Source organism: Podarcis tiliguerta, assembly GCF_965153285.1.
Source record: "Podarcis tiliguerta genome assembly, chromosome: 16".
In the NCBI taxonomy this organism is placed as follows: domain Eukaryota; kingdom Metazoa; phylum Chordata; class Lepidosauria; order Squamata; family Lacertidae; genus Podarcis; species Podarcis tiliguerta.
In genome coordinates, this window is record NC_139549.1 from 11,690,056 (window position 1) to 11,713,427 (window position 23,372).

Genomic DNA, 23,372 nt, shown 5'->3' on the forward strand with positions numbered 1-23,372 from the left:
CTGGAACCACGATTGGCCAAACCGGCTCGCCTACGCGATGCAAGCTGAAGGTCATGGTGCTCATTGAAGGAGCTTCATGTGACATGGAGATCGACACCGTGTCTGCCCTGTCCATCGTGTCTTGGAGCACCATCAAAAGACTGGTACCCAGAGTGTCTAAAAGGTAACTTGACTCTCACCGCGTACACCTGAGAGACTACCAGGGAAACAACATTCCCGTGGTAGGCGTTGACCGGTTCCGGATTGCCTTCAAGGATTGCCCCATCGTTCTGTCCGGACACTGAGGTCCAGCTCTGAGGGCCTTCTGGTGGTTCCCTCATTGCAAGAAGTGATGTTACAAGGAACCAGGCAGAGGGCCTTCTCGGTAGTGGCGCCTGCCCTGTGGAACGCCCTCCCATCAGATGTCAAGGAAATAAACAACTATCTGATTTTTAGAGGACATATGAAGGCAACCCCGTTTAGGGAAGTTTTTAATGTTTGACCTTTTATCGTGTTTTTAATATTCTGTTGGGTGGGGTATAAATATTATTATTGGAGCCGCCCAGAATGGCTGGGGAAACCCAGTCAAGGGGGTGGCATATAAATAATAAAACGATTGTTAATTATTTCTCCTCCTTCCCAGATATGGTTTTGTAATCGCTGTCACTACCATTGACAACATTGGGGCGGGTGTGATCCAGCCTGGGCGCGGCTTTGTCCTTTACCCGGTCAAATACAAGGCCATTGTCTTCCAGCCTTTCAAGGGCGAAGTGGTGGATGCTGTTGTGACTCAGATGAACAAGGTGAGGTGAAATGTCTTGGGCCACATCCGCACCATACATTTAAAGCTCTATAGCCCCACTTTATACAGTCGTGGCTTTCCCCACAGATTCCTGGGAAATGGAATTTGTTAAAGGTGCTGAGAGCTGAGAGTTTTTAGGAGGCCTTTATTATCCTCACAGAGTTCCCAGAGTAGTTTAACAATCATTGATAATAATAATAATAATAATTTGTGCTGGTCCCGAGGGTTAACCGTGTTGCGAGGTCCGAGTCCAGTCCGAGGTCGAGGGTGCGGTATGGAGGCTGTCCGTCAAAGCTGAAGCTGGGTCCAAGGCAGGGAGTCGGGCGAGGTCAGGAGATCCGGCAGGACAGGGTGCAGGCAGGAACTGGCTACCAACAACGTTGCTCCTGCAACCTGGGACTGGGGCTGGCTGGCTTTTATCTGCCCCGAGGCATAGGGCGGCCCCGGTCCACAGGTGACTCGCCTCTCCTGGCCTGGAGGCGAGCACTCCTCCTGCGGGAACTTAGTTCCCTCCGCCTTTCTGCCCTGAGCCTCTGCAGCTCAGGAGAGGCTGGAGGGTTAGTGGACCCAGAGGCAACCTCCTCTTCCCCTGACGGGGCTGAGAGTGGAGCACCTGCAGGCAATGGGTCCTCCATCACCTCAGGAGCCAGAGCAGACTCAGCTGGTGCCTGCACCTGAGGATCCAGCACAGGTGAGGACCCTTCAGGCTCAGGCCCCAGCCCTGGCTCAGCTGGTTCTGGAGGCGGGGACTCCTGTGCAGGCTGGGATTCCTCAGGTTCAGCCTCCGAGTCCAAATCCCAGGCCATCACATTATTATTATTATTATTATCAATCCTCATTCCCAGAGAATTCTGGGAACTGTATCTGTGTGGGGAAAATGGCCGCCTAACAACTCTCTGCACCCTTGGCAAACCACAACTCCCAGGATTCTTTGGGGGGGGAGCCATGCCGGTTAAGGCCTTGTTTTGAGGAAGCACGTCTGCCCCAAAGTCCTGGCCTGCTGTTCCTTGTGCGAACGCCGACATACTTTCAAGATGGGGATTGCTTGAGAGTGATGTTCCTTGTTGTTCTCTCACCAGGTCGGACTCTTCACTGAAATTGGGCCCATGTCTTGCTTCATTTCATGTAAGTGCCCTAGGCTTGGCGGGGGGGGTGAGGGGCAGTGTCTCAGCGGCTTCCAGAAGGGCTGTGAAGGTGTCAGAGAATGCTGTCAATCCTCTACCCCAGAACCATCAGCCCACCTTCCCTTTTGCCTCCCCTTCACCTGCTCATAAAGGTAAAGGTAAAGGTACCCCTGCCCGTACGGGCCAGTCTTGACAGACTCTAGGGTTGTGCGCCCATCTCACTCAAAGAGGCCAAGGGCCAGCGCTGTCCGAAGACACTTCCGGGTCACGTGGCCAGGGTGACATTGCTGCTCTGGCGAGCCAGAGCCGCACACGGAAATGCCGTTTACTTTCCCGCTAGTAAGTGGTCCCTATTTATCTACTTGCACCCAGGGGCGCTTTCGAACTGCTAGGTTGGCAGGCGCTGGGACCGAACAGCGGGAGCGCACCCCGCCGCGGGGATTCGAACCGCTGACCTTTCGATCGGCAAGCCCTAGGCACTGCGGCTTTAACCACAGCGCCACCCGCTGCTCATATCCCCTCTTAATTCTCTTTGCAGTCCATTCCCTCTGAAATGGAGTTTGACCCCAACTCCAATCCTCCGTGCTACAAAACTGTAGATGAGGTAAGTTTCCGTCTCTTCCCAGCATAGTGGATTCTAAAAGCTGCTTTTTTAAAAATAATTGAATTATTCAAGGTGGGGGGAGGGGGACTTTAAAGGGGGAAGGGGGAGCTTTAACGATCACTAAAGGTTAAAGTATAGCCAGGCCATGTGATGGGGTTATCTTCCCACTACAGAAGTGGGGGGGGCTATCTCAGCTTGGGGGGGCCACATTCCCTCTGGGTAATTTTCTGGGGGCCGCGTTGCCTGCGGCGGGTGGGGTGGGAGGCCAAAGTGGGCGGAGCAATGGGTGTGGATTTCACTTTATGGTAGGCTAGCTTCTGAGCGCATGCCCACCTGCACCCTTTTTTGGGACATCATGCAGGTTCAAAGCACAATGGGAGTTCACTGCAGTTGCACTTTGGGGTCGGTGGGCTCATGTCTCCCCCTCCTGCTTTTCCCCACAGGCCTTGTTAGCTGAAGTAACCCATCTCTTGGCTCTGTGCGGAAGATCCTGACCTGTGGCTTCTAGGACTTGTGTTTACAACACACGAGCGCCACTTATCCAGGACTGTCGGCAGCTGGGTGACGAAGGCTGGACGGATGTGACCCCCTCCCTTCATTAAAGGCTTTCTCGTTCTGTCTTCAAGTCTGCCTCCTCCGTGTTTTTTCCTTCCTCTTCCCTGCCCACCCCCTCCAACCTCCTTTTGCTCCCCTCCTTTCCACATGGGGTGGGGCAGGATAGGAACACAGGAAACTGCTTCACCCTGAGCCAGACCATTGAGGCCACCTAACTCCATACTGCCTACACGGACCGGCAGCCGGTCACTAGGGTTTCAAGCGGGGAGTCTTTCCCTTTTTATTTTTTAATTCATCTTTATTGATTTAAAATATCATCTTACATATAAGGACAGCACAATTAAATGCAAAAATATAAAGGACAGAAATACTGTAAATAAGGATAAAAAGCAGAGTTAACAATAAGAGATGAGCATTGACTATAACATCCTGTCTTTTCTAATAAAGTCTTCTGAAAGAAACTTCCAGTCATTCTCAATGCACTTTTCCTATTGTCTTAATTTTATCGCAGTTTTATAACTTTTCCTGTCTATTTTCCTAGTATATTTACTCCATTTGTTCATTTTTGTTTACCATCATTACTACTCCAAAATTTCTTTTCCTAAGTTATTTCTACAATCTCTAAAATTACAAGAGTTCTTAAAATCCTGCCAATGTTTCAATCTGCTTACAATACTTTTGTAAATACATAACGAACATTTTCCATTCTTTTTTTAAACATCTTGTCATCTTGACTTCTGAGCTTCCCAGTTGATTATGCCATTTCAGGATAGTCCATTAACTTGGTCTGCCAGTCTTCTTTGATTGGGACTGTTTCTTCATTCCATCTTTGGCCTAACAATATCCAGGCAGCCGACGCAGGATACATAAACAAATTTATCTGATCTTTTGATATCTCTTTACCTACAATTCCTAGTAAAAAAGCTTCTGATTTTTAGTAAAAGTTGCTTTAAACTTTTTTTTTTCATTTCATTGTAATTCATTTCCCAAAAGTTTTTTTACCACCTTATATTTCCACCACATATGATAAAAAGTACCTTCTGTTTCTTTACATTTCCAACAATTATTTGTTCTTGTTTTGTACATTTTTGCTAATATAACCGGGGTTAAGTACCACTGGAACATTATTTTCATGTAATTTTATTTTATTTATTTCCTTGCGTTAGAATACGTTTAGGTTTAGGGTTAGAGTTAGATTCAACTTTGAAGTTCGGATTACAGTTAGGGCTAGGTCTAAGTTTAGGGTTAGAATGGGGATTAGGGTGGGGGTTGGGGTGGAGGGGGTTGGGGTTAGAGGGGGGGTTGGGGTGGGTGAGAGGGGGGTTGGGGTGCGAGGGGGGTGGGGTGGGGGTGAGGGGGGTGGGGGTGAGGGTGGGGTTGGGGTTGGGGTGCTGGCATCTGGGGGGGAGACCTTGCCTCCCCTTTTTCCTAGCAGCCAGGCACCCTCCGACTTCCCCTTGCAAGGTTCTGCTGGCCTCCCATTATGTGCTGTATCAGATATTATCACTATAATAAGAGAGAAGATCAGAGCAACACAAAACAATAACATTGCAGGTCAAAGAGGATAGATCAGAAACAAGTACAAGAGCAGCTGACCAAACTGACGGAGGCACAATCTAGTGTTATTGTCTGCGTCTCGACGAAATCCTTCGGTTTTCTATCGAGTTCGGTCTCTGTTGAAAAAATCCTTCAGTTTCCACCCCGTTGAAGAAATCCCTGAGTTTTTAATTTTTAAAGATGGTTGTTGTAAGGAGCTCAGTCGTGGCTGACTCACCGGAAACCCAGCTTCCGTTTTGAGTTTTCAACTTTTCCTATCTTTGCTTGTTTAATTGCATCCAAAACCTGCAGAGCTTATCTTCTTGGCTTCCTTGGCTGTTTTTCTGTTCTCAAAGGGAATGCTGAAGTCTGCCATTAGGATTTCCTTGCCTTAGAATGCGTGTAGGTTTAGGGCTGGGTTTAGGTTTAGAGTTAGATTAGTGTGGATTAGGGACTGGATAAAACTGGAAAAGGAAGAAGCATTAGATTTGGACGGTCACGATAACAGATTTGGATGGCATGCATACTTATGGTACGGGAAAGGGAACGTGCACAAAGGATTTTACAATCACACGCAGGAGATCACTAATGAGGGTGTGGGAGAGATATAAAGATCTAATAGAACAAAAAACACCCTGGTGGTTATCTCCACTTGAAGCTTCGTCACTCAAACCGCTTGGCAAAAAGGGGAAGTGGCCTCCATAGCAGAGATTTGCTGAAGGATGGAAGAATGCGGGGAAAAGGATGTATCAGAGACAAATACAAGAGCTGCTGACTAAAATGACGGAGGCAAAAGTCATAGAGTGTTCTTGTCTGCGTCTCGATGAAATCCTTCGGTTTTCACTGTAAACACAGCTTTTCTATCGAGTACGGTCTCCGTTGAAGAAATCCTTCAGTTTTCAATTTTTAAAGGCTGTTGGTGTAACGAGTCCAGTCGCGGTTGACTCACCGAAAACCCAGTTTCCCTTTTGACTTTTCAACTTTTCTAGTGTCGCTGTTCTTGTAAATGGTCCGCGTGGAATAACCCCAAGAGGCCACTGGGTGTCACTGTTCTTTTTACTTTAGGAAGAACATTCAGCAGCACTTTATTGCCAGCCGCTCCTAAAAAACCCATTTTTGTATGCAGTTTGGCCAGAATTTTATCCTGGTTTGTCATTTACACCGCCATGTTCATTTCCACTCACGCTCTCCCCTCCAATGCACAAACACTGGCTGCGTGGAGAAACTGCATGGCGCATTTCGGACCAGTGAGAATATTTTAGAGCGGCTGTTTTGAATTGAATTCAGAATCCTGCCTACACTGCCAGAGTTAATGCTAAATACGTGACTTCTGGTAAATGAGCTGCCATAGCTGCTAGAGGGTGGAGGAAATTGTGTCCCAGGCTTTTTAGACAAATATACCCGTGTACTCTCCGCAACCAAAGAGGTGCATGAATGGCCAGGTGTTCATCCCCCCCCCAGCCCAGCTCTCTCCCCACCCCCCTGTGAGAAGGAGTAATCAATTGTGCCTCAAACCCACTGGAAATTTCCAGAAGGCCATGCATGCAGGCAAAGTCAGCTTGAGCGTGCTTCCTGTCAGTTAGACCACAAAGACCACAAGAAGCTTCAGAATGTATAGCTCCCATATTAGGTAAAAGCTTAGACAATGAGTGTAGATTGGTCTATGTATTAGAGATGGGTTAAATTGTAATAGGTAGATTGTAAGCCAAGCCTCTAAAGGAGGGGCGGCAGCAATAGGAACAAAAGTCACGACCCGAAGCTTGCTCGTATCCTCATTTCGTATCGCTTCTCGGCCTTTGGTTAAGATCAAGTGTAGTATCTGTTCTTCAACGGGTGACCGTAAGTATTACAACAACCACATAATTAAAGTGCGAGCTGAAGGATTTCTTCGACGGAAACCGAACTCGATACAAAAGCCGCATTTACAGAGGAAACCAAAGGATTTCATCGAGACTCAGACAGCAGCACCATATTGTGCCTCCGTCATTTTGGTCAGCGGCTCTTGTACATGTCTCTGATGCATCCTCATCGACCCGCAATGTTATTGTTTTATGTTGCTCTGATCTTCTCTCTTATTATACTATCTGATACACCACATATTGGGAAGCCTGCAGAACCTTGCAATGGGAAGTCGGAGGATGCCTTGCTGCTAGGAACAAGGGGAAGCAAAGTCTCCCTTCCAGACGCTATGCCAAATACAATGCTAGGAACAAGGGGAAGCAACGTCTCCCTTCCAGACGCTATGCCAAATACAATGCTAGGAACAAGGGGAAGCAACGTCTCCCTTCCAGACGCTATGCCAAATACAATGCTAGGAACAAGGGGAGGCAACGTCTCCCTTCCAGACGCTATGCCAAATACAATGCTAGGAACAAGGGGAAGCAACGTCTCCCTTCCAGACGCTATGCCAAATACAATGCTAGGAACAAGGGGAGGCAACGTCTCCCTTCCAGACGCTATGCCAAATACAATGCTAGGAACAAGGGGAGGCAACGTCTCCCTTCCAGACGCTATGCCAAATACAATGCTAGGAACAAGGGGAAGCAACGTCTCCCTTCCAGACGCTATGCCAAATACAATGCTAGGAACAAGGGGAGGCAACGTCTCCCTTCCAGACGCTATGCCAAATACAATGCTAGGAACAAGGGGAAGCAACGTCTCCCTTCCAGACGCTATGCCAAATACAATGCTAGGAACAAGGGGAGGCAACGTCTCCCTTCCACACGGTATGCCAAATACAATGCTAGGAACAAGGGGAAGCAACGTCTCCCTTCCAGACGCTATGCCAAATACAATGCTAGGAACAAGGGGAGGCAACGTCTCCCTTCCAGACGCTATGCCAAATACAATGCTAGGAACAAGGGGAAGCAACGTCTCCCTTCCAGACGCTATGCCAAATACAATGCTAGGAACAAGGGGAGGCAACGTCTCCCTTCCAGACGCTATGCCAAATACAATGCTAGGAACAAGGGGAGGCAACGTCTCCCTTCCAGACGCTATGCCAAATACAATGCTAGGAACAAGGGGAAGCAACGTCTCCCTTCCAGACGCTATGCCAAATACAATCCTCACACTAACCGCCATCCTAACCCTAAACTTAGACCTAGCCCAAGCCCTAGCCCAAGCCTTAGCCCGAGCCTTAGCCCAAGCTCAAGCCTTAGCCCGAGCCTTAGCCCAAGCTCAAGCCTTAGCCCGAGCCTTAGACGGAGCCCTAGCCCCAACCCTAACCCTATCCCGAACCCTAACTCTATCCCTAACACTAACACTAACCCTTATCCCAACCTTAACACTTACCCCAACCCCCACTCTCACCCTAACCCCCACAATAACTCTAGATTTAGCCCAAGAACAAACTGTAATCCTCAGATTAAAGTTAATCTAATGCTATACCTAAGCCCATACCTAGCCCAAAACCTACACACGTTCTAACACAAGGAAATCCTAATGGCAGATTTCAGCATTCCCTTTCAGAACAGAAAGACAGCCCAAGTCATGAAGCATCAAGATTTCAGAGAGAGATATTAGAAGATAATACTAAATTATTGTCAAAAATGTATAATCTGCTCCTGGAATGGGACACCAAAGAGGAACAGGTCAAATCTCTTAGGATAAAATGGGCAAAAGATGTGGGACACAATATCAGCCTGCCAGGATCCGCTCTGAAACTCAGGTGAAAGTGGGGGCACAAAAAAACTCTCCCTCCCACAACCACCTGGCAAGCCCCATTACAAATGATAGACTGGAAAGGCTTTGGAAGACAGATGTGAAATTTACAGCATGTACTTTATTGAAATAAAATTACATGAAAATGATGTGCCGGTGGTACTTAACCCCGGTTAAATTAGCAAAAATGTACAGAACAAGAACAAATAATTGTTGGAAATGTAAAGAAACAGAAGGTACTTTTTATCATGTGTGGTGGAAATGTAAGGTGGTAAATAAATTCTGGCAAATGATTTACAATGAAATGGGAAAAAAAGGTTTAAAGCAACTTTTACTAAAAATCAGACGCTTTTTTTACTAGGAATTGTAGGTAAAGAGATATCAAAGATCAGAGAAATTTGTTTATGTACGACAGCCGCCCGGATATTGTTAGCCCAAAGATGGAATGAAGAAACAGTCCCAATCAAAGAAGACTGGCAGACCAAGTTAATGGACTATCCTGAAATGGCATAATCAACTGGGAAGCTCAGAAGTCAAGATGACAAGATGTTTAAAGCAGAATGGAAAATGTTGATTATGCATTTACAAAAGTATTGTAAGCAGATTTTGAAACATTGGCAAGATTTTAAGAACTCTTGTAATTTTAGAGATTGTACAAATAACTTAGCAAAAGAAATTTTGGAGTAGTAATGATATGCAGCTGAAAAGAAAATTGTTGGGACCCAGGGAGGCTGTGGAGGGAAGTCCAGGCATTCAGATAACCCCATTTTACGGATTTGATATTGTTTTTGTGTAAATATTTTTTCTTTTTTGCTTTTGCTTTATCATTTATCTTATGTTGGTTGAAAACCAAATAAAAATATATTATAAAAAAGACGACCAGCTCTGCAAAAGGTCTTTGCCGGCAGATGCACTCAGGGAAAGAGGCTGAGTTCTGACTGCGATGTCCACATGGCCGATATGCGGCCGTTTCCACTATAGATGGCCCTGTGCCCAACTGCGGAAGTGACTCCTGCTCCTGTTCTCGACTGTTCTTTGGCAATAAAGATACTTCTCTGTTAAGCATCCCTTTCTGGCCTGGCTTCTTCTCTGAAATAACCACACCCTAAGAAAGAGTGCGGAATATAAGGCCAGGGGATTTCACATCTGGCAACCAATGCACCCCTTTGGCTTCAGATAGGACATGCGCAGCAAGCCTGGGACGCCCATTTTCACAGCCCTCTAGCAGCTACAGTGGCTCTTTTACCCGAAGGAATGTGCTATGTACTGAAGTTCTCGCCCTGGGCAGCAGGGGGATACTGCAGATAGTTATGCAAATGTAATGGTTCTAGGGGTTGCTCGTGCGTAAGCAGGTACCTATCTCCCCGGCTGGATGCAAACACCTGGCTGGGTTGCCAAAGTGAACCTTTTTCTGTCCGGACAGCCACTCACCCGTGGCTGACTCAATCGCTGGCAGAATCCGTGAGTGGGCGTTTCTTAAACTTCTTCCAGCAAAGAAGTTCTTTGACGCCTAGTCTCCGCCTACCCTCTCTGCGCGGAAGCCTTCTGCACGGGGGGGGGGGCATGGGCAACGGAGGACCCCTACTCTCCCCGCTGGTCCCAGGCAAGGAGTCATGAGACCGCCTCGCCACTTCCCCCAGCTGCCCCCCTTCTCCCCTGGTGCTACACTGATTCTCTTCCCTGGAAGATGGGCTGCTCCTCCCGATCCCTGGACGCTCTCTGGAATCCCTCTGGCTTTTGCTCTCCCCCTCCAGTACTGATGGCAGTTCCCTGACAGCAAATAAGGGATCGAAAGTGACATTCAGTGATTGGATAGTTTTAGAAAGTTGTTACAATTATGTATACTGGAGCTCTACATAAGCAGGCTGACTGAACCCTTCAGTTCAGTTCTGTACTGGCCTGTGAATAAACAAGAGCGATGAGGGAACCACCAGAAGGCCCTCAGAGCTGGACCTCAGTGGCCAAACCGGTCATGGTGCTCATTGAAGGAGCTCCATGTGACATGGAGATTGACACCGTGTCTGCCCTGTCCATCGTGTCTTGGAGCACCATCAAAAGACTGGTACCCAGAGTGTCTAAAAGGCAACTTGACTCTCACCGCGTACACCTGAGAGACTACCAGGGAAACAACATTCCCGTGGTAGGCGTTGGCCGGTTCCGGATTGCCTTCAAGGATTGCCACCCCCATTGTTCTGTCCGGACACTGAGGTCCAGCTCTGAGGGCCTTCTGGTGGTTCCCTCATTGCAAGAAGTGATGTTACAAGGAACCAGGCAGAGGGCCTTCTCGGTAGTGGCGCCTGCCCTGTGGAGTTAAGTTGTGGATGAACATATCAGACGACACAGTGATTCTTCAACAGCTCTTGTTTATTCACAGGCCAGGACAGAACTGAACTGAAGGCCCGTGTTGCGAGGTCCGAGTCCAGTCCGAGGTCGAGGGTGCGGTATGGAGGCTGTCCGTCAAAGCTGAAGCTGGGTCCAAGGCAGGGAGTCGGGCGAGGTCAGGAGATCCGGCAGGACAGGGTGCAGGCAGGAACTGGCTACCAACAGCGTTGCTCCCGCAACGTGGGACTGGGGCTGGCTGGCTTTTATCTGCCCCGAGGCATAGGGCGGCCCCAGTCCACAGGTGACTCGCCTCTCCTGGCCTGGAGGCGAGCACTACTCCTGCGGGAACTTAGTTCCCTCCGCCTCTCTGCCCTGAGTGTCTGTAGCTCAGGAGAGGCTGGAGGGTTACTGGACCCAGAGGCAACCTCAGCCTCCCCTGACGGGGCTGAGAGTGGAGCATCTGCAGGCAATGGGTCCTCCATCACCTCAGGAGCCAGAGCAGACTCAGCTGGTGCCTGCACCTGAGGATCCAGCACAGGTGAAGACCTTTCAGGCTCAGGCCCCAGCCCCGGCTCAGCTGGTTCTGGAGGCGTGGACTCCTGTGCAGGCTGGGATTCCTCAGGTTCAGCCTCCGAGTCCGAATCCCAGGCCATCACATTATTATTATTATTATTATTATTATTATTATTATTATTATTAATCCTCATTCCCAGAGAATTCTGGGAACTGTATCTGTGTGGGGGAAATGGCCGCCTAACAACTCTCTGCACCCTCGGCAAACCACAACTCCCAGGATTCTTTGGGGGGGAGCCATGCCGGTTAAGGCCCTGTTATGAGGAAGCACTGGAGGATCCCTCTGACTCGCTTTGCCGACGTCTGCCCCAAAGTCCTGGCCTGCTGTTCCTTGTGCGAACGCCGACATACTTTCAAGATGGGGATTGCTTGAGAGTGATGTTCCTTGTTGTTCTCTCACCAGGTCGGACTCTTCACTGAAATTGGGCCCATGTCTTGCTTCATTTCGCGACATGTAAGTGCCCTAGGCTTGGCGGGGGGACGAGGGGCAGTGTCTCAGCGGCTTCCGGAAGGGCTGTGAAGGTGTCAGAGAATGCTGTCCATCCTCTACCCCAGAACTATCAGCCCACCTTCCCTTTCGCCTCCCCTTCAGCTGCTCATATCCCCTCTTAATTCTCTTTGCAGTCCATTCCCTCTGAAATGGAGTTTGACCCCAACTCCAATCCTCCGTGATACAAAACTGTAGATGAGGTATGTTTCCGTCTCTTCCCAGCATGGTGGATTCTAAAAGCTGCTATTTTAAAAATAATTGAATTATTCAAGGTGGGGGGGGGGACTTTAAAGGGGGAAGGGGAGCTTGAACGATCACTAAGGGTTAAAGTATAGCCAGGCCATGTGATGGGATTATCTTCCCACTACAGAAGTGGGGGGGGGGCCTATCTCAGCTTGGGGGGGCCACATTCCCTCTGGGTAATTTTCTGGGGGCCGCGTTGCCTGCGGCGGGTGGGGTGGGAGGCCAAAGTGGGCGGAGCAATGGGTGTGGATTTCACTTTATGGTAGGCCAGCTTCTGAGTGCATGCCCCCCCCCCGCACCCTCGGGTGACTTGCGCTTTTTTGGGACATCATGCAGGTTCAAAGCACCATGGGAGTTCACTGCAGTTGCACTTTGGGGTCGGTGGGCTCATGTCTCCCCCTCCTGCTTCTCCCCACAGGCCTTGTTAGCTGAAGTACCCCGTCCCTTGGCTCTGTGCGGAAGATCCTGACCTGTGGCTTCTGGGACTTGTATTTACAACACACGAGCGCCATTTATCCAGGACTGTCGGCAGCTGGGTGACGAAGGCTGGACGGATATGACCCCCTCCCTTCATTAAAGGCTTTCTCGTTCTGTCTTCAAGTCTGCCTCCTCCGTGTTTTTTCCTTCCTCTTCCCTGCCCACCCCCTCCAACCTCCTTTTGCTCCCCTCCTTTCCACATGGCGTGGGGCAGGATAAGAACACAGGAAACTGCTTCACCCTGAGCCAGACCATTGAGGCCACCTAACTCCATACTCCCTACACTGACCGGCAGCCGGTCACTAGGGTTTCAAGCGGGGAGTCTTTCCCTTTTTATTTTTTAATTCATCTTTATTGATTTAAAATATCATCTTACATATACCTTACAAATAAGGACAGCAGAATTAAACGCAAAAATATAAACGACAGAAATACTGTAAATAAGGATAAAAAGCAGAGTTAACAATAAGAGATGAGCATTGAGTATAACGTCCTGTCTTTTCTAATAAAGTCTTCTGAAAGAAACTTCCAGTCATTCTCAAGGCACTTTTCCTATTGTCTTCATTTTATCGCACAGTTTGTTTTATAACTTTTCCTGTCTATTTTCCTAGTATATTTACTCCATTTGTTCATTTTTGTTTACCATCATTACTACTCCAAAATTTCTTTTCCTAAGTTATTTCTACAATCTCTAAAATTACAAGAGTTCTTAAAATCCTGCCAATGTTTGAATCTGCTTACAATACTTTTGTAAACACATAACGAACATTTTCCATTCTGCTTTAAACGTCTTTTCATCTTGACCTCTGAGCTTCCCAGTTGATTATGCTATTTCAGGATAGTCCATTAACTTGGTCTGCCAGTCTTCTTTGATTGGGACTGTTTCTTCTTTCCATCTTTGGGCTAACAATATCCAGGCGGCCGTCGTACATAAACAAATTTCTCTGATCTTTTGATATCTCTTTACCTACAATTCCTAGTAGAAAAGCTTCTGATTTTATAGTAAAGTTACTTTAAGCATTTTTTTCATTTCATTGTAAATCATTTCCCATAATTTTTTTACCACTTTACATTTCCACCACATATGATAAAAAGTACCTTCTGTTTCTTTACATTTCCAACAATTATTTGTTCTTGTTCTGTACATTTTTGCTAATATAACCGGGGTTAAGTACCACTGGAACATCATTTTCATGTAATTTTATTTTATTTACTGTATTTCCTTGCGTTAGAATACGTTTAGGTTTAGGGTTAGAGTTAGATTCAACTTTGAAGTTAGGATTACAGTTAGGGCTAGGGCTGAATTTAGGGTTAGAATGGGGATTAGGGTGGGGGTGGGGGTGAGGGGGGTTGGGGTGAGAGGGGGGGTTGGGGTGAGGGGGGTTGGGGTGAGAGGGGGGTGGGGTGAGGGGGGTGGGGTGAGAGGGGGGTTGGGGTGCTGGCATCTGGGGGTGGGGAGACCTTGCCTCCCCTTGTTCCTAGCAGCCAGGCACCCTCCGACTTCCCCTTGCAAGGTTCTGCTGGCCTCCCATTATGTGCTGTATCAGATATTATTAGAATAAGAGAGAACATCAGAGCAACATAAATGGGGCTTGCTAGGTGGTTGTGGGAGGGAGAGATTTTTTGTGTGCCCCCACTTTCACCTGAGTTTCAGAGCGGATCCTGGCAGGCTGATATTGTGTCCCACATCTTTTGCCCATTTTATCATAAGAGATTTGACCTGTTCCTCTTTGGTGTCCCATTCCAAGAGCTGCTTATACATTTTTGATAATAATTTAATACTATCTTCTCATATCTCTCTTTGAAATCTTGATGTTTCATGACTAAATCCTTTCTTTTTATCACTTTTTTAAAGTTTCATTTAGTTGAAAATATTGTAACCAGTCTGTAACCCTTTCTCTAACTTCTTCAAACTCCTTTAATTTTTATAATATTCTGCTGTTAGGCCACGGGGTCCTGGTGATTTTCCTATCTTTGCTTGTTTAATTGCATCCAAAACCTGCAGAGCTTATCTTCTTGGCTTCCTTGGCTGTTTTTCTGTTCTCAAAGGGAATGCTGAAGTCTGCCATTAGGATTTCCTTGCCTTAGAATGCGTGTAGGTTTAGGGCTAGGGTTAGGCTTAGAGTCAGATTAGTGTGGATTAGGGACTGTATAAAAGTGGAAGAGGAAGAAGCATTAGATTTGGACGGTCACGATAACAGATTTGGATGGCATGCATACTTATGGTACGGGAAAGGGAACGTGCACAAAGGATTTTACAATCATACGCAGGAGATCACTAATGAGGGTGTGGGAGAGATATAAAGATCTAATAGAACAAAAAACACCCTGGTGGTTATCTCCACTTGAAGCTTCGTTACTCAAACCGCTTGGCAAAAAGGGGAAGTGGCCTCCATAACAGAGATTTGCTGAAGGATGGAAGAATGCGGGGAAAAGGATGTATCAGAGACAAATACAAGAGCTGCTGGCTAAAATGACGGAGGCAAAAGACATAGAGTGTTCTTGTCTGCGTCTCGATGAAATCCTCCGGTTTTCACTGTAAACACGGTTTTTCTATCGAGTACGGTCTCCGTTGCAGAAATCCTTCAGTTTTCAATTTTTAAAGGCTGTTGGTGTAACGAGTCCAGTCGCGGTTGACTCACCGAAAACCCAGTTTCCCTTTTGACTTTTCAACTTTTCTCGTGTCGCTGTTCTTGTAAATGGTCCGCGTGCAATAACCCCAAGAGGCCACTGGGTGTCACTGTTCTTTTTACTTTAGGAAGAACATTCACCAGCACTTTATTGCCAGCTGCTCCTAAGAAACCCCTTTTTGTATGCAGTTTGGCCAGAATTGTATCCTAACACAATGCACTTTGGTTTGTCATTTACACCGCCATGTTCATTTCCACTCACGCTCTCCCCTCCAATGCACAAACACTGGCTGCTTGGAGAAACTGCATGGCGCATTTCGGACCAGTGAGAATATTTTAGAGCGGCTGTTTTGAATTGTTTTGGAAGGTGCGCATTTGAGAAACTCATTTGCAAGGGGACCTGAACTGGATTCCTCCCGCCTCCTTTGCCGTGCGAGGGCTCCTGCGAGATGAAGGGGAACAGCGCCAGGTTCCCTGCAATGCTGAAAGGAGAGAGAAAACATCCTATTTTAGTGAAGCGGGTCTGTGGTTGGGAGGGACATTTTCTGGGACTTCCCAACACCTCTAAAGCTCACCTGGTGGTAGGTTTCAGGTGCTTTCATCTGTCTTTTGGTGCCAGCAATATTTTCCCCCGGAGGAAAAAGCAGCGCCATCCCTGGAGACCCTGCAACCCCCGGCCGATGTCTGAGTTGGGTCAGAATCATGCCCACACTGCCAGAGTTAATGCTAAATACGTGACTTCTGGTAAATGAGCTGCCATAGCTGCTAGAGGGTGGAGGAAATTGTGTCCCAGGCTTTTTAGACAAATATACCCGTGTACTCTCCGCAACCAAAGAGGTGCATGAATTGCCAGGTGTTCATCCCCCCCCCTAGTCCAGCTCTCTCCCCACCCCCCCTAGGGAGCTTGTGGGGTGGGCACATAGTCTGCCCAACTCATGACCTTTCCACCCCCCACATCGGCCGGGGGTTGCAGGGTCTCCAGGGATGGGAGGGGATTTGAGGGGAGAGCGTGAGTGGAAATGAACATAATGGTGTAAATGACAAACCAAAGCGCATTGTGTTAGGATACAATTCTGGCCAAACTGCATACAAAAAGGGGTTTCTTAGGAGTGCTGCTGAATGTTCTTCCTATAGTGAAGATAACAGTGACACCCAGTGGCCGCTTGGGGTTATTGCACGCGGACCATTTACAAGAACAGGGAGGCAGAGGAATTGGCACAGGAAGCCACGGAAATGAGGACCAGCACCTCCTCTTCGAAGCAGCATTTCTTTTGTCCAAATAATTCTCTCCGTCTTAATGTAAATGCCAGAACAGGAAGGATTGTTTTCTGAAGCAGCGCTACAGTGACCCCGGTGGCCTCATGGGGTTATTCCACACATACCGTTTACAAGAAAAGCGACGTGGGAAAAGTTGAAAACTCAAAACGGAAGCTGGGTTTCCGGTGAGTCAGCGACGATGTACTCGTTACAACAACAGCCTTGAAGAAGTGGAAAGTGAAGGATTTCTTCAACGGAGACCGTAGTCGATAGAAAAGCCGCGTTTACAGTGAAAGCCGAAGGATTTATTCGAGACGCAGACAGTAACACCATACTGTGCCTCCGTCAGTTTGATGTTTCTGATCTATCCTCTTTGACCTGCAATGTTCTTGTTTTATGTTGCTCTGATCTTCTCTCTTATTATAGTAATAATATCTGATGCAGAACATAATGGGAGGCCAGCAGAACCTTGCAAGGGGAAGACGGAGGGTGCCTGGCTGCTAGGAACAAGGGGAGGCAAGGTCTCCCCCCCCAGATGCCAGCACCCCCACCCCCCCTCTCACCCCAACCCCCAACCCCCCTCACCCCCACCCCAACCCCCACTCTAACCCTAGCCCTAAACCTACGCGCATGCTAAGGCAAGGAAATCCTAATGGCAGACTTCAGCCTTCCCCTTTGAGAACAGAAAGACAGCCCAAGGAAGCCAAGAAAATAGGCTCTGCAGGTTTTGGATGCAATTAAACAAGCAAAGATAGGAAAATCACCAGGACCCCGTGGCCTAACAGCAGAATATTATAAAAATTAAAGGAGTTTGAAGAAGTTAGAGAAAGGGTTACAGACTGGTTAGTATATTTTCAACTAAACTGAACTTTAAAAAATGACAAAAAGAAAGGATTTAATCATGAAGCATCAAGATTTCAAAGTGTGATAGGAGAAGATAATTCTAAATTATGGTCAAAAATGTATAATCAGCTCTTGGAATGGGGCACCAAAGAGGAACAGGTCAAATCTGTTACGATAAAATGGGCAAAAGATGTGGGACACAATATCAGCCTGCCGGTGAAACTCAGGTTAAAGTGGGGGCACAAAAAAATCTCTCCCCCCCACAACCACCTGGCAAACCCCATTACAAATGATAGACTGAGAAAGGCTTTGGAAGACAGATCTGAAATTTACAGCATGTACTTTATTGAAATAAAATTACATGAAAATGATGTGCCGATGGTACTTACTTAAGTAAAATAAAATAAAATAAAATGAATAATAAAATAAATAAAATGAATATAATAAAACGTTTGTTGATTAATCTACTGCTAAAAGCTTAAAGGCTTAAAAAAACATGAAAAACAGCTGCTGTTGTTTTTAAAGAGTTTGTTTCACCCTTAAAACACACTCTTACAATTTTCTAAAACAAGTTATACATTATTCTATGAAACAGGTCATTTTAGTTTATTTTTTTTGAGGCAGGCAGAGGAATTGGCACAGGAAGCCACAGAAATTAGGACCAGCACCTCCTCTTCGAAACAGCATTTCTTTTGTCCAAATAATTTTCTTGGTTTTCATGTAAATACCAGAACAAGGATTGTTTTCTGCAGCAGCGCTACAGTGACCCCCGGTGGCCACTTGGGGTTATTCCATGCGTACCATTTACAAGAACAGCGACATGGGAAAACTGGAAAACTCAAAACGGAAGCTGGGTTTCCAGTGAGTCAATCACGACCGGACTCGTTACAACAACCGCCTTTAAAAATTGAAAACTGAAGGATTTCTTCAATGGGGTGGAAACTGAAGGATTTTTTCAACGGAGACGGTACTCAATAGAAAAGCTGCGTTTACAGTGAAAACCGAAGGATTTCGTCCACCTGGCAAGCCCCATTACAAATGATAAACTGGGAAAGGCTTTGGAAGACAGATCTGAAATTTACAGCACGTACTTTATTGAAATAAAATTACATGGAAATGATGTACCGGGGGTACTTAACCCGTTTAATTTGCAAAAATGTACAGAACAAGAACAAATAATTGTTGGAAATGTAAAGAAACAGAAGGTACTTTTTATCGTATGTGGTGGAAATGTAAGGTGGTAAAAAAATTCTGGGAAATGATTTACAATGAAATGAAAAAAATGCTTAAAGTAACTTTACTATAAAATCAGAAGCTTTTTTTACTAGTAATTGTAGATAAAGGTATATCAAAGATCAGAGAAATTTGTTTATGTACGACGGCCGCCCGGATATTGTTAGCCCAAAGATGGAATGAAGAAACAGTCCCAACCAAAGAAGACTGGCAGACCAAGTTAATGGACTATCCTGAAATGGCATAATCAACTGGGAAGCTCAGAAGTCAAGATGACAAGATGTTTAAAAAAAGAATGGAAAATGTTCATTATGTAGTTACAAAAGTATTGTAAGCAGATTGAAACATTGTCAGGATTTTAAGAACTCTTGTAATTTTAGAGATTGTAGAAATAACTCAGAAAAAGAAATTTTGGAGTAGTAATGATGGTAAACAAAAATGAACAAATGGAGTAAATATACTAGGAAAATAGACAGGAAAAGTTATAAAACAAACTGTGCGATAAAATTAAGACAATAGGAAAAGTGCATTGAGAATGATTGGAAGTTTATTCAGAAGACTTTATTAGAAAAGACAGGATGTTATACTCAATGCTCATCTCTTATTGTTAACTCTGCTTTTTATCCTTATTTACAGTATTTCTGTCGTTTATATTTTTGCGTTTAATTCTGCTGTCCTTATTTGTAAGGTATATGTAAGATGATATTTTAAATCAATAAAGATGAATTAAAAAATAAAAAGGAAAAGACTCCCCGCTTAAAACCCTAGTGACCGGCTGCCGTTCAGTGTAGGCAGTATGGAGTTAGGTGGCCTCAATGGCCTGGCTCAGGGTGAAGCAGTTCCCTGTGTTCCTATCCTGCCCCACCCCATGTGGAAAGGAGGGGAGCAAAAGGAGGTTGGAGGGGGTGGGCAGGCAAGAGGAAGGAAAAAACACGGAGGAGGCAGACTTGAACACAGAACGAGAAGCCTTTAATGAAGGGAGGGGGTCACATCCGTCCAGCCTTCGTCACCCAGCTGCCGACAGTCCTGGATAAGTGGCGCTCGTGTCTTGTAAATACAAGTCCTAGAAGCCACAGGTCAGGATCTTCCGCACAGAGCCAGGGGACGGGTTACTTCAGCTAACAAGGCCTGTGGGGAAAAGCAGGAGGGGGAGACATGAGCCCACCGACCCCAAAGTGCAACTGCAGTGAACTCCATTGTGGTTTGAACCTACATGATGTCCAAAGAAAGCGCAAGTCACCCGAGGGTGCGGGGGGGGGGGGCATGCGCTCAGAAGCTAGCCTACCATAAAGTGAAATCCACACCCATTGCTCCGCCCACTTTGGCCTCCCACCCCACCCGCCGCAGGCAACGTGGCCCCCAGAAAATTACCCAGAGGGAATGTGGCCCCCCAAGCTGAAATAGCCCCCCCCCCACTTCTGTCGTGGGAAGATAATCCCATCACATGGCCTGGCTATACTTTAACCCTTAGTGGTCGTTCAAGCTCCCCCTTCCCCCTTTAAAGTCCCCCCCACCTTGAATAATTCAATTATTTTTAAAATAGCAGCTTTTAGAATCCACTATGCTGGGAAGAGACGGAAACTTACCAAGGTAATCATCCATGAGGGAGCCAATAGCAAACTGCGAAATAATTTTTTAAAACATTATTCTTCATTTACTTATAACTCACACTTTCATAAAACTATACCGAGGCGGTATAGAACATTTAAGAATAAAATCAACAAAACGTATCTGTTAAAAATATCATTTGAAATGGAATACACCCTCTCCCTCCTCTTCATGGTCTCCTCACAACAGCCCTGAGAGGTAGGCGAGGCGAGGCTGAGAGGCAGTGACTGGTGCAAGGGGAGCTCCATGGCCCAGTGAGGATTCGAACCCTGGTCCCCCAGGTCCCAGTCCAGCACTCTAACCGCTACTCCACACTGCCTCTGAGCCAGGAGGGTGGTGGGTGTCCATGTGGGAACTGCTGTTGTTGTTTTGTATTATTACCTGTAAGCTGCTTTCAAAAATCATTTGGTCGAAAAAGTCAGGGTGCAAATAAATACTCTTACAACTCACGATATCGTTTTTGTCCACACGGGTACCCACAATCTTCAGCCTGATCTCATCGTCTTGCTGGATGACAATATCCTGCGTTGGGGGGAAAGGAGACAGCGAAGGGCTGTGCTCAATGGCTGTCTGGTGCCCACTGGGGAATGGTAGGGCAGAGGGCAGGGAGCCAGTCAGTAGGTGGCGCCAGAGCCAACAACAGAGCCAACAAATGCTAGTTTTGCCCCCATCCTCAACAGAGAGACTGTGGAGGAGGAAGACGGTAGGCAAAGCCACTCTCTGAACTGGTTCGAAGGAGAGGATGACTTACCTCATCTACAGTTTTGTAGCACGGAGGATTGGAGTTGGGGTCAAACTCCATTTCAGAGGGAATGGACTGCAAAGAGAATTAAGAGGGGATATGAGCAGCTGAAGGGGAGGCGAAAGGGAAGGTGGGCTGATAGTTCTGGGGTAGAGGAAGGACAGCATTCTCTGACACCTTCACAGCCCTTCTGGAAGCCGCTGAGACACTGCCCCTCACCCCCCCCCCGCCAAGCCTAGGGCACTTACATGTCGCGAAATGAAGCAAGACATGGGCCCAATTTCAGTGAAGAGTCCGACCTGGTGAGAGAACAACAAGGAACATCACTCTCAAGCAATCCCCATCTTGAAAGTATGTCGGCGTTCGCACAAGGAACAGCAGGCCAGGACTTTGGGGCAGACGTGCTTCCTCAAAACAGGGCCTTAACCGGCATGGCTCCCCCCCCCAAAGAATCCTGGGAGTTGTGGTTTGCCAAGGGTGCAGAGAGTTGTTAGGCGGCCATTTTCCCCACACAGATACAGTTCCCAGAATTCTCTGGGAATGAGGATTGATAATAATAATAATAATAATAATAATAATAATAATAATAATGATGTGATGGCCTGGGATTCGGACTCGGAGGCTGAACCTGAGGAATCCCAGCCTGCACAGGAGTCCCCGCCTCCAGAACCAGCTGGGCCGGGGCTGGGGCCTGAGCCTGAAGGGTCCTCACCTGTGCTGGATCCTCAGGTGCAGGCACCAGCTGAGTCTGCTCTGGCTCCTGAGGTGATGGAGGACCCATTGCCTGCAGATGCTCCACTCTCAGCCCCGTCAGGGGAGGCTGAGGTTGCCTCTGGGTCCAGTAACTCTCCAGCCTCTCCTGAGCTACAGACACTCAGGGCAGAGATGCGGAGGGAACTAAGTTCCCGCAGGAGGAGTGCTTGCCTCCAGGCCAGGAGAGGCGAGTCACCTGTGGACCGGGGCCGCCCTATGCCTCAGGGCAGATAAAAGCCAGCCAGCCGCTGTCCCAAGTTGCGGGAGCAACGCTGTTGGTAGCCTGTTCCTGCCTGCACCCTGTCCTGCCGGATCTCCTGACCTCGCCCGACTCCCTGCCTTGGACCCAGCTTCAGCTTTGACGGACAGCCTCCATACCGCACCCTCGACCTCGGACTGGACTCGGACCTCGCAACACGGTTAACCCTCGGGACCGGCACAAATTATTATTATTATTATCAATGATTGTTAAACTACTCTGGGAACTCTGTGAGGATAATAAAGGCCTCCTAAAAACTCTCAGCTCTCAGCACCTTTAACAAATTCCATTTCCCAGGAATCTGTTGGGAAAGCCATGATTGTATAAAGTGGGGCTATAGCGCTTTAAATGTATGGTGCGGATGTGGCCCAAGACATTTCACCTCACCTTGTTCACCTGAGTCACAACAGCATCCACCACTTCGCCCTTGAAAGGCCGGAAGACGATGGCCTTGTATTTGACCGGGTAAAGGACAAAGCCGCGCCCAGGCTGGATCACACCCGCCCCAATGTTGTCAATGGTAGTGACAGCGATTACAAAACCATATCTGGGAAGGAGGAGAAATAATTAACAATCGTTTTGTTATTTATATGCCACTCCCCTGACTGGGTTTCCCCAGCCACTCTGGGCGGCTCCCAACAGATTATTAAAAATATGATAAAACATTAAAAACTTCCCAATACAGGGCTGCCTTCAGATGTCCTCTAAAAGTCAAATAGCTGTTTATTCCCTCGACATCTGATGGGAGGGCGTTCCACAGGGCAGGCGCCACTACCGAGAAGGCCCTCTGCCTGGTTCCTTGTAACATCACTTCTTGCAATGAGGGAACCACCAGAAGGCCCTCAGAGCTGGACCTCAGTGTCCGGACAGAACAATGGGGGTGGCAATCCTTGAAGGCAATCCGGAACCGGCCAACGCCTACCACGGGAATGTTGTTTCCCTGTTAGTCTCTCAGGTGTACGCGGTGAGAGTCAAGTTGCCTTTTAGACACTCTGGGTACCAGTCTTTTGATGGTGCTCCAAGACACGATGGACAGGGCAGACATGGTGTCAATCTCCATGTCACATGGAGCTCCTTCAATGATCACCATGATGTTCAGCTTGCGTCGCGTAGGCGAGTCGGTTTGGCCAATCGTGGTTCCAGATGGGCAGCGGCAGTTGGTGAGAGCGAAACAGCTTTCCTTGGCAGACTGGAGTGAAGACTTGGACTTGAGAGTCGGTGAAGGGGGGGTGCCGGACGGAGCCGATTGGCAGACCTTAGCGACGTGGCCCCTTCTGGAACACTTCCGACAGATGGCGTCTCTGAATCGACACTTGGCACAGGAATGGTTGTCTCCGCAGCCAGCACATTCCGGTTGGCCCTTGGACTTTTGTTTGAACTTCCTGCACTCCCGCTTTGTCTGGTGTACTTCATCGTCTTCACTGGAGGATCCCTCATCACTGCTGGCCTCTTCGTGATGCACTGGAACTGGCTTCCTAGCAAGACGCGGGCTGCTGGCCTTGCGGATTTCCTGGTTCAGCAGCTTCCGAGGCCACGGCCTCCTCAATGGCTTTCTGCAGCATAAGGTCTGGCTTGGCGAGGAGACGCCGTTGCAGATGGATGTCCCGGACCCCGCAGACGATTCGATCCATCAGGGCATCGTCTAACTCTCGGAACTCGCAGTGCATTGCAGCCTGTCG

The 23,372-nt window shown here is 47.5% G+C and overlaps 2 protein-coding genes across 2 annotated transcripts; one reads left to right on the forward strand and one right to left on the reverse strand.

Annotated features, from left to right (window-relative positions):
- Positions 1–617: 617 nt before the first annotated feature.
- Positions 618–11,849, forward strand: LOC310667163 (DNA-directed RNA polymerase II subunit RPB7-like; the record flags this gene model as incomplete). Its single annotated transcript, XM_083418887.1, has 3 exons — positions 618–782; positions 11,562–11,612; positions 11,783–11,849. Coding segments are annotated over 3 exons (264 nt in total), but the record flags the coding sequence as incomplete, so codon positions are not given.
- A 6,306-nt stretch (positions 11,850–18,155) lies between these two features.
- Positions 18,156–22,254, reverse strand: LOC310667164 (DNA-directed RNA polymerase II subunit RPB7-like; the record flags this gene model as incomplete). The annotated part of the gene is made up of 6 exons (XM_083418888.1): positions 18,156–19,459; positions 19,918–19,951; positions 20,390–20,461; positions 20,691–20,756; positions 20,930–20,980; positions 22,081–22,254. Coding segments are annotated over 6 exons (411 nt in total), but the record flags the coding sequence as incomplete, so codon positions are not given.
- Between the last annotated feature and the right edge of the window lie 1,118 nt (positions 22,255–23,372).